The following is an 11,611-nucleotide window of genomic DNA, read 5'->3' as shown; positions in this document are numbered from 1 at the left end:
TTTACATATTTCAACATTGGCTGGAAAATATTTCAAAAGTGAAGCTTGACTGGATGAAATAAATGCTGTCATTTTTTTTTTCTCTCATACAGACATAATCCAGATTTAGAAAACCACATGTTGAAGTTATTGTCTCTGACTATTATTGATGACCTGCTATTGTTACTGACATTCTTATTCTTACTGACAGTGTAACAGTCTTAATAGTCTGATTGTTTAATTTTATAAACTGGTTTTTATCTTCCAACAGAACCACAACAATACAAAAGTTTCATACATAGCTGCTGTCTTGGACTATTTCCAGGTAAAGAGGAAATGAACAGATGACAAAAAGCTCATTGTGGTTATCTTTTTTTATTTTTACATACAAGGAAAAAAAAGTGCATTTTAGTCTGGACATGCATTAAGCAACATGAAAACACAGCTGCAAATACAGGAAATAATGACAAAAAACAGCCCATAATTATTTGAAAAGCATATAATTCATTCAGGAAATGCTAAACTCCATAAGTGCCATGTATGAACACAACAGAAACACACAATGTGCAGGAACTCATTGGTCAACTATTTTTAAAGACATCCCTTCTATTCCAATTGAATGTGGACAGATTGTTATTTGAAACTGAATTATTACATTAAACGTCATCTTGTTAATAGCGCTGACACCACCAAATACATTAGGTTTAGCTATCCCTGCATTCTTAAAATGTTGATCCTGTATGTGACAGTCAGAGCTGTAGCCATAGAGAACAGAGAGGTCACAGTGTGATACTGGCTACACATGTTGACTTTTTAAGGCTGATTCTGTTGTTTGTGTAATGCTGATTATGCTAAATATCTTCAAAATGAACAGCTTTTAGGCAAAAGCCACCAGAATTATATACCTGTAGATAAAGGCTGATAACAACATTAGGACCACAATGTATAGGTAAATATAATTCACAGACAGTATTACAATTGAACAGTTAAAGGAATTGTGTGATATGCTTTTTTTTTTTTAATTGTCAGAGTTTGGTTGGTAGAGCGCTGTGGAGTCCTGCTGGAGGAATTTGGACTCAGAACACGTGACACTATGCTAATAATCCAACGATTCCAGCCTTATATCCAGCGATATTAACACCGCCAGCAAGCATTGTATGTACAGACTCATGAGTGCTGCTGTCTCAGTCATCACATCAACAACTATTGTGTCTCTTTGTTGCAGATCAGATGAGTGAGGCGCACTTACGTCAAGGATTATAGATCTGAAATACTGTGAATATATTTAACAATAAAGGCAAAAAGATAAACTGATATAGGCTGAGTAAGTAAAATATGTAATGCTTGTCGTTTGAAACGTCATTGTGCTCATACTGGCAGTTGTTGGCTGGAGGATGATAACCTGACTGAAGGGCAATGGACACTTTTACATCACTAATGACAATGTAATGCCAGACCTAAGAGCTAAAAAACCTTTAATGCAGCTTTACAGTTTCTCATCTTAAAGTATGTGTTACAGTCATTATCACTCATCATCATCATCCTCCTCTTCTTCTTCTGCAGTAGGTAAGGCCGTTGTTGGGAAGTCACTTCCCGTCATCCTGTTCTCCTTCTTCCATTTCATCCTCCGGTTCTGGAACCAGATCTTGATCTGCCTCTCCGTGAGACAGAGCAGGTGCGCGACCTCTATCCTCCTCCGCCGCGTGAGGTAGCGGTTGAAGTGGAACTCCTTCTCCAGCTCCAGAGTCTGGTGGCGCGTGTACGTCTGCCGGCCGCGCCGCTTCTCGGCACCTGCACACACAAAAAACATATATATACATATATATATATCCCGATATCCTGTCAAAACTGCTCTCTCTTCTGAAAGACAGTCCTGTGTTACAGATGGATGTGGTGTAGCAGGGATGCTGTGTTTTCATATAGAATATCAATAATGAAAGTCTATTTACGTCAAATACGTCTATGAAGTTAAAGTTATGACAGATATTCTGCAGAGAATGTTACTTATTTATTTGCGGTATGGAAGTGTAGAAAACAGAAAAAAATATTGATGAAATGATCAAAATTATAACCGCGAATGTTGAATTTTTTACTTTCTTAAACTTTATATCTTTTAAAGTTTATTGATTCTGAGTTATAATATTTACTTACAATACCTTTGACATGTTTTAAGCCTTCCTAGCTTTCTGTGTTTATGTAATTATTTTGTGTATGTGTTTCTGTCTTTGTTGTCCAGGAGAAATTCACTTCCACACAACAGCGCCCACACATTCTAAAATGACTTCAAGTTATGTGAAATCATTGTGTGTGTTTGTTTTCTGGCAGTAAGCTCATACTACTGGACTGTATTTTATATGAGACAAAAGATGAAAACAGTTAAAGTTAAAATTCTGACTTACGTCAAAATCATGAGATAGCAAACTGAGATTCTGACTTTTCCCCAACAGTTTGAGATAGTTCACATGTTAACTCACTGTCTCATAATTCCGACTTTAAAAGTTCAAAGTTATAATTTTAAATTAGAATTTGTATTTTTTTATCATTGTCTGTTTGGAGGCAGAGTTTAGCCTTCCACTGCACTGATGGAGTTTGAATCTAACAGGAAGTTATATTGTAAACTGAACTGCGTCAAGATATCAACAGTGAGCTGGGAGGATTATTTTGGAATACAGGACCACTATCCAATCAGCGAGTGTATCTGTTAATAGTAATTAACGGAGCTAAAAGTTCCAGCTTTTAGCGCTTTTAATTAATTGAAAAATGTGTCATACATAAAGATTTACTTCACACTTAATATCTAAACTAATATATCTGTTCATTATATTACAAAAACAGGAAATAATGATTTAACTATTAATTATGAATTCATTTCTATATTGTCTCGATTACTAAATATATAGTTTTTATTTTGTTTTTGTTTTATTTAATAAATAAACACTTTTACTCTGTAAATCACCTCTCAGCGTCTCGGTTCCGTTCACTCACTGTGCTAGTTGCCGCCTTGACATAGTCATCACCTTCACTTCCTGGCAAACACATTTGACTTGTGGCTTGGTAAACACCATAAAGCAGTTACCAATGATGTGGGCTCAGCTGTGTGTCTGGCCCACTCTTCACTATTCACTTCAGTGTTTACCTTTAAAGCAGACGTTCGCAGATTTGAACACAATGAAAGGAGGAATTCGAGGTGGGAAAGAGGTGCGAGACGGGACTGATGGTTGCTGATGTGTTATGGAGGAGCTTCCAGCACCAGTTTCCTTGGATAAATAGGCCTAAAGTTAGCGGAAATACACACAGGCCTACTGTTGTAGGAGCATGCTGAGAGTCAGGCCGCTACTGTACAATAAACATGTTAGAGCATCGCTAATTCCATTACAAGAAAACGAGGGGAAAAATCCATTGCTCTTCATGTGAAATATGCTGGATTCACTGGTGAGTGTGAGCACAGAAAACATGTTGACCTTCTGTCTTCACGAGGTCACGCAGCGCCTGAAGGTTAAAGCGAAACTGGGTCACATTTTCACAGCTCAGAGGTTGCCTGCGTAGCACAGAAACGTTTCAAGTCATTTCCTCTGCAGATTCCACGCACAGAGAAAGTCTCTGAGAGGTGACGTTCATCATACAACTTGAATTCTGGATGTTCTAATCATGTAAACTCTGCTGGCTGCTTGAAATAAAAGTTTAGCATATTTTAAAACCCTTTTATTTTGAAATCTCAAGCTTATGGTTTCATGTTTGTACTACATGTGTGCTGTCCTGCAGAGGAATCTGTAAATAAGCCCGGGCAGGCTCAAGCTGCAGGTCATCTGAGCTGCTATAAAATGTCAGACTGTAAAAAATCAGCCTGGGCTTTGTGACTGTTTGTGTGGACTTTAACGGCATTAGCTGGTGTTTAGTGAAGGCTCGTAAATGTGTGATGGGACATTTTCTGTTGGAGAGAAGCAACGGAGATGTAAACACAGGAAATATACAAAGTCACGTTGTAGCAGCCAGCTTCATCTGATGGACTATTTACAATGTAAATGTTTTTACTTCTTTAATCGTTAGAGGCCCTGCTGCTGGGAGGAGATCATGAGATTAGCGCTTTTACCACACAGATAAAGTCACTCAATTCAACCACATTTATTTTGCAGCCGGAGATACCTTCCGCCAGGTCTTAAATAAATCTTTGGGACTTTAATCTTCAGCCTCCAACTGTCCTGTTCTCTGGGTGTAAATGAGCTGGATTTACTTTGATTTGATATTGATTTTCTAGCCTTCTTTGGTAAAGAGTACAAGCTCTCCACGCAGAGAGTGTGTCCTCACCGCCGTTTGACAGATGCAGATAGAAGCTTTATTGCGCTCACCGCAGGACTGCTTCACATGTATCAGTATATATGTGCAGCACTGAGGCTGCTGAGGTCAGACTCTGTATTTTGTCTGGCAAGCTGGGGCTTAGTTTACATTCTATACAAGTCTAATCTCAACACGTAATTTTAAGGGATTATTCCAGTATTTAAGGCTCCAAAATACTTATGTTGTGTGTGTGTGTGTGTGTGTGTGTGTGTGTGTGTGTGTGTGTGTGTGTGTGTGTGTGTGTGAGAGAGAGAGAGAGAGAGAGAGAGAGAGGGAGAGAGATATTTTCTCATACACACACACACACACACACACACACACACACACACACACATATATACATATCTTATTTACTTTGGGAATATAAACATATTTCGTTGCCTGAATAAAACAAAGTCTAAAGTTAGAAATGTTTTAAATGAGTAAATGTCTGATCTGATAGTTTTTGATAATGAGCTCTGACTCTATCAAGGATTCTCCAACAGAATTTTCCAGCAGTGTAGAGGCAGCTTTAAAACAGCAGTCAGACCTTTACGTTGGAAATTAAAAATACAGATAATATAATATGTAGTATTTAAAATCCAAATCATTATTCAATGATGGGATTTTGTGCTTTGGTTCCTCACCTCAGTATTAACTTAACTTAATTCCCTGTCCTCACCACAGACCGCTCACTGGATGAGATAAGTGTGTCACAAATGTGCTACGATAATAAAGAATGTCAGAGGATGATGATGAAGCTTTAATTCAATTTGTCTGTGGTTTTAATTCTTACTTTTTGTATAGCTCTCTGTTTCTCTCTCTCTCCAACAGAACTATTACCACACACACACACACACACACACACACACACACACACACACACACACCACATCATATGAAGATTAGTCTCAGTGGCACACAGTAACTAATTTAACTTAATTTAATAACTTCCTTATTCATTCTGTTACTTAGTTATTTATTTCCTTGACCCCTGTATGGCTCTGGTGAATTCTTTGTAACAACTTTCACGTCTCTTTATTTTTATTATTATTTTTAATATCGTATTATTTTATTCATGTAAGAGCAAACACGCCTTAAAACTGATTATTGTCCTTTTCTTCTGTGTGACAGAGCTCACTGAATACAACTGTAATGATATGTATTAAAGTCAGATACACTAAAATAATTTGTACCTATGCTATTTTCCTTTTTCTATATTTGCATTTAAAAATATCATGAACGCCAGAGTCCAAAACATATTCAATAAAAAAAAAAAACTTTTATCTCAAATTATCATCCTCTGAAATGAGCGCACCGCCCTCCAGAAAGATCTCTTTACTTAAATCCAACGCTCACCAGCTACTGTGTTCTCACAGGTTAAACTAAAAATCGTTTTTTTCCGTTTTCCGTGCGCGCGCCACAGTTTATTGAAGGCAGTGGTCAGTATGTGTGAGTGACTGAGTGTCAGCAGCCTTTAAGTGTGTGTGAGATTAAGTATGTGTGTGTGTGTGTTATGTGTGCTTTTATCTGTGTTCCTTTCTGGTGCATACTGAAGTAGCACTGGTGTGTGTGTGTGTGTGTGTGTGTGTGTGTGTGTGAGAGAGAGAGAGAGAGAGAGAGAGAGAGAGAGAATTCATCTCCATTGGTAATATTTTTCTGCTCTCGAGCTGTCGGCGATGATTTGTTCGCGCTCGAGCTGGAGTTGGAATTCTCTGGCAATCAACAACAACAAGGGACTCTATTGTGCTCTCTCCCTCTCTCCCTCTCTCTCTCTCTCTCACACACACACACACACACACACACAGTGATAGACAAAAATACATGTATAAAAACGACTGGTGTGTATGTTTATGTGCGTGTATGCGCATGTGCGTGTCCCGGCGAGAGCTCGAGCGCCTCCCTTAATAAGTGCTCTTGTGTTTGTCTTATTCGTCGGTGATAACGGGAACATCCGGGACTTTTCCCTCCAATCATCTTCCGACGCCCTGAACTGGAATCGAATCTAAATTAAAATCTATAAATTCATTATACAGGCTGGCTGGTATGACCCCTCTAAACACACACACACACACACACACACACACACACACACACACACACACACACACACACACAGAGAGAGAGAGAGAGAGAGACACACACACACGATATAGAGAAGGAGAAAAGATTAGAAGTGCCAAAAGAAAGAAATATGTTTGGCTTGTGTGTGTGTGTGTGTGTGTGTGTGTGTGTGTGTGTGTGTGTGTATTTTATTCAAATACTTTCTGTTTCCCTGTAACACAAATCTCTTAACGTCCTTAACTTTGTTTTTATGTTGATATGAACATATGACGAATAGTCTACATTAATTCTCTTTTTTGTAACTCAATCTAGAGAATGGTTTTCCTCGTGTCACACTTACAATTGATATTTGATTTCATGGCTATATATAACAATTTTTTTATAATACTGTTATCTAGTTTTTGCCGCTTTGGTCTTCGAAACAAAAGCTCAAAGAAATTTGTCTGACTTTATGAGCCTGAAACAAATAAAATTTTCAGTTCAGGGTGCAGTCATCTTTTCACACTTTAACACGCAGCACTCATAAACACTGCTACGCCGAGAATTCTCTTTCTATCACACACACGGTGACAGAAATGAACACAGAAGCCTGCAGCGACCACAGCAAGCTGTCCAGTAGCTGTCAGTCCTGCTAATGAGATGAGGAGGGACCTGATCTCCAAAAAGAAATCATAGTGAGTTTGACTGAGCCCTGCAATGTGTGTGTGTGCGTGCGTGTGTGTGTGTCTGTGTGTGTGTGGTGAAAGTTCTGTTGGAAAAAGAAAAAAAGCATTTAACTGACTTCTTTAAACGTGAAGTGGTTTTCCACATGAACCAATTTTACGCACACACATCCATATAAAACCTCTACTTTAAATACACGCAGGCGCACGTCCTCGTGCTCAATCTCACACTAAAGCAGAACCTCGCACATTCTTCTCACAAGCTTCCATGTCTCCTGTGTGGTTCGGCGTTGTTGTTTTCGGGAGCAACAGTTTCTCCTTCATCTTTACGCACTTTTTACGCACAAAGGCGCTCGTCATATTTCCCAGTTTTAACACGCTACCATTCAGTATTTTAACTCAAACATAAAAATGCTCTTTGTGTTGTGTGTGTTTGTTGTGGTTCGAGGCTCTGAGGCCCCGCATCCATTCAGCATCCAGCCTGCTGCTATCGCACAAAGCCGCTTTTACAATCGGGGGAAAGGGCAGGCATTCAGAGATCAAAACCCATCTGTTAATTTATAGTGTTTATATTATTAGCGGATTGTGGTGACAGTACAATAGCACAATGGGCTTTCAGTGGGCCAGCTCGTACTGACAGAGAAACACAAGACTATCTGGACGCAAAGGCTGAGGTGAGCCGGGCCGAACACTGAATATGAGCGATAACACTGGGAGAGGATGAAGACTTTCTCTGGATATTTTCTTCAGTTTGGGATAATGCCACCTCTGTGTTCCCCTGCCCCCTTCCTAAACACAATACCACCTAATGAATATTCACCAAGTCTTAAATTATGGTTTTATGGAGGTCGTAGAGCAATAAAAGATCTGCAAAGAGAGAGAGGTTGTAAAAAAAAAAAGAGAAAACAGAGAGAAAGAGGCAGACAGGAATAGTTCAGCTACCTGCAGTGGCCGCTGCGCAACCGGGCCAACACTTTAAACAGCGTTTAACGTAATTATTGGATCGAACTAATAATGACCTTCTCTCTCTCTCTCTCTCTCTCTCTCTCTCTCTCACACACACACACACACACACACACCACCACCACCACCACCACCACCACCACCACATCCCATCTCTTTCTCCAGCTCTCCTTAAGAAAACACTGTCCTCCTGTGCTCCCCCTATTAAATCTCCCTTTCACCTGTGAGGCCTCTCAAATGTTCTCATCACCTCCTATAACTTTTCCACTCCTCCTCCCAACCCATCTCCCCCCTCCTCCTCCTCCCCCCCCCCCCCCCCCCCCCCCCCCTCCTCTCCCCTCACCTGAGTTTCTCATCCAGGGGTAAATCCGTAGTCTCTCTTCGTTTAGCTGTCGTCTCTGTTCCGGACTATTCTGCCTCCTGCAGGCCGGCTCTGGGACCCTGGCAGCCAGCGAGCCAGTCAGCGAGCAGAGCTGAGACCGGCCGGGGTACCGCTCCGCGGCGCATCCCTGCAGAGAGGAGCACAGCGGCCCAGCTCCAGGCACGCTATAAGCCCCTCCTGTGCATACTTCTGCGGGGTTGAAATGATGCGCGCCGGGCTGAGTGTCCCCGCTGCTCCCGTTCAGTCCCGAAAGAGACAAACTGAACGATGAGGAAGAAGAGGAGGAGGAAAAGGAGGAGGAGGAAGGAGAAGAAGTAGAGGAGGGAGGGAAAGGCAGCGCTCCGACGCCTCTCCCACTGGAGACATGATGGTGGTATCCGCTGGACACGAGGGCGCAAGAAGAAGACACGGCAGGAGAAGCCGAGGAAGACGGGGAGTGAGAAGTTGGAGAGTCTGTGAAGAGCAAAGCGGAGCAGTTCGCCGCAGCTTGTTGGTATTTGGAAAACAGCGCGTTGGCGAAGTAAAGCGAACTCATAATTTGGCGCCGGTGATTTGTAGGCCCGGGGCGGTTTAATGTCGACTTTTTACGAGGCACCGTGAATTATTGGCGGGGTATTACTGTCTAGATTTACACCAAAAAATCACCCCACCCCACACTTCTCCTCCCCTCCCTCCCATTGCCTCGCGGACCACGTGACCCTGGGTCCATGTGATGTCAAGATGCCCAATGGCCGACGGGGTTTCCCTCCGGATGCAATATTATAATAGCAGAAATTAGCTGCAACACACAGGGAGTGACCGCTGTAACACACACGCGCGCATACACACGCGCGCGCGTGCACACACACACACACACACACACACACACACACACACACACACACACACACACACACACACGATGCATATACAGTAGGGTCCAAAAGACGTTTTATGCGTCATTTCAACCCCGCAGAAGTATGCACAGGATACTCTCTCTCTCTCTCTCTCTCTCTCTCTCTCTCTCTCTCTCTATATATATATATATATATATATATATATATATATATATATATATATATATATATAGTGTAAGAGAATCAATACGCAGCAGGTCTGAATGTGTCCACTAATCACTGAGCCATGTAGAGCTGGAAAACAAAACGGCTGAGGCTGACAAACATCCATCTCATACTTTAATCTTTACCGTCTTGCTTGCCGGGTTCTAGGTGAGGGAAGTAGTGCGCAAATAGCGGAAAACTCCCTTAGATGGGATATTGATTGGACTCGGAATGGAACGGCGCTAGACACGTGCGTAAAGTTGCCAAGAAGACTACAACGGGAGATGGATTTCTCCTGTTTTCAACATACGTCGCCTTATCAGAACTCATACTTTGTAGAGACCACACATGGAGGACAGAGGGTCCCACACAGCAGAACAAAACAGGCCGTTGTTTGCACCCAGTGTACTGTATACCGCTGCTGAGTGGTCACTGCAGGGGCAGTAATAGAAGAGCGTGTAAACAGCACTACAGAAGTGAGGGACGTGTATGGAAGCCGTCAAACGTGTCACTTTGAAAATCATTCTGCAATACGCTCACAATGCAAGACTGCAGCTGCTGCGGCTACAGGAGGCCGCACTCTACTTTAATCTAACTAATAATCAAAACATGAAGAATTACAGGTTAATATTTCTTAGAACTATGTCATGCTTTGTGAAATATTAGAGCTATAAGTTAGGCAAACAAAACTAGAAACCTGACTGGATGTTGGAAGAAAGCGAGGATAGATGTTGGGTATATCAGAGAAGAAGTATGTTGCTAAATATATTGCTGTATATTATACATGTCCTTACATTTAAAAAAAAAAAAGAAGGAGAAGAAGCACATTTGAACGAAACTGATAAATACCAGGTGTCTCCATCAAGGCCATTCAATACAAACCAGACCAGATACAAACCTATGCCGGAATCCGCCTTTGAATTTACATCTGATTAGTTCTGGTCACCGCCACTGGGTCCTCCCCCGCTGACAGAGTTAACTCACCTGGCTGGCAGGTGCTCCCTTCTTGGATCCGTACCCATGACGTTGACCTTTCCCTGCCACGGAGCGCTGAGTTTAGCTGGATAACATCTATGTGCTGAGTGTAATATTTAACATGCCCGAGAGGAGTTATGCGTGCGTAAAAATCCAAGGGGTTGGGTGTGGGACAAATGGGATTAGAAAGATAAGGTGTATTTGTTTAATCCATAAACACTGAAATAACAGTGTATCTACATGTGTGCGTGCGTTGCGCAAACTCCAGTTTCCTGCATTCATTCTCCATGCTTTTTAAATGTATTGTGTGTTGCACACGGTCCAGATGGCTTCAGCAAAGCCTGGGTGTGTTGTGCGTAAAACCTGTCCCCCCTCAGAGGCGCCATAAAGTCATTTACCTTTGCAAAAGGCCAAGTGTCATGTCGCTGTTGTTCACTCATAAAGTTGGAACAAAATAGTTTCAACTGCTCCGAACGTAACATCATCTCAGATAGAATCAGAAATTAGTTCACATCCACCTGAGCAGATGTAATTTAAAAAGGATGAGCTCTGTTTCCACTCTCATATAAAGCAGATTCTTATGCATCAAGTATTTAACATATACACTGATCAATATGAAGCAGAGAAGGCAAAATGAGGAAAAAGCGTTTTAAAGACGTACATTCAGGCAATAACTGACCTGCTTCTCTGCATGTCAAATGAGTTTTGGTATTTTCATTAACTGCACATATGTTGGAGAATTACCACCACAATACAATATCAGCAAAATTAGGTTTTGCATATTTACTTAATCTGGGTCTTACCACCTTGTCTTGTGGAAGGCCCGTGTGTTTCCCATTCCATCCTAGTTGATATTGTGCTCACATGGTGCAAATTCCTAAAGCCTGAGGCCAGTCATGGTTCCTATTCAGTAGTAGCCTATATGGTTAGTTTCTGGTTTCAAGGCATGTAATGAAGCTTCCATGTGTGGTGCACTGTGAGAGGGGGTCAAGTGGAGCCAAACGCCTAACTCTCTCTCAGGGCCCCCCATACTTTAATCTTCTAAATCTTCTAATATTTGTTACTGTCAGACGTTGAATACCTGTCTCCATCTTAAGGTTGGTGGACTGTATAAACACCAGGACAATGATGGAAACACGTCCAGGACTTACTACTTCTACCCCTGACGAAGTGTAATATATTGTATTTAGTAAATATTTTAGAATGTTGTCAATAAAACAAACCAAACCATA

At 41.4% G+C, this 11,611-nt stretch overlaps 1 protein-coding gene across 1 annotated transcript; it reads right to left on the bottom strand.

Moving 5' to 3' along the window:
* Window positions 1-381: 381 nt before the first annotated feature.
* Window positions 382-8,970, bottom strand: hoxb7a (homeobox B7a). The gene is made up of 2 exons (XM_042391546.1): window positions 8,326-8,970; window positions 382-1,770 (listed from the first exon to the last, which is right to left on the bottom strand). Exons 1-2 carry the CDS (start codon window positions 8,897-8,899, stop codon window positions 1,505-1,507), a joined length of 840 nt encoding a protein of 279 aa, XP_042247480.1. The 5' UTR covers window positions 8,900-8,970; the 3' UTR covers window positions 382-1,504.
* Window positions 8,971-11,611: the final 2,641 nt, after the last annotated feature.

This window comes from Thunnus maccoyii, chromosome 18 (genome assembly GCF_910596095.1).
Source record: "Thunnus maccoyii chromosome 18, fThuMac1.1, whole genome shotgun sequence".
Taxonomy (NCBI): domain Eukaryota; kingdom Metazoa; phylum Chordata; class Actinopteri; order Scombriformes; family Scombridae; genus Thunnus; species Thunnus maccoyii.
Note: the sequence above shows the minus strand (reverse complement) of the source record. Positions and strands in the feature narration are given on the sequence as shown.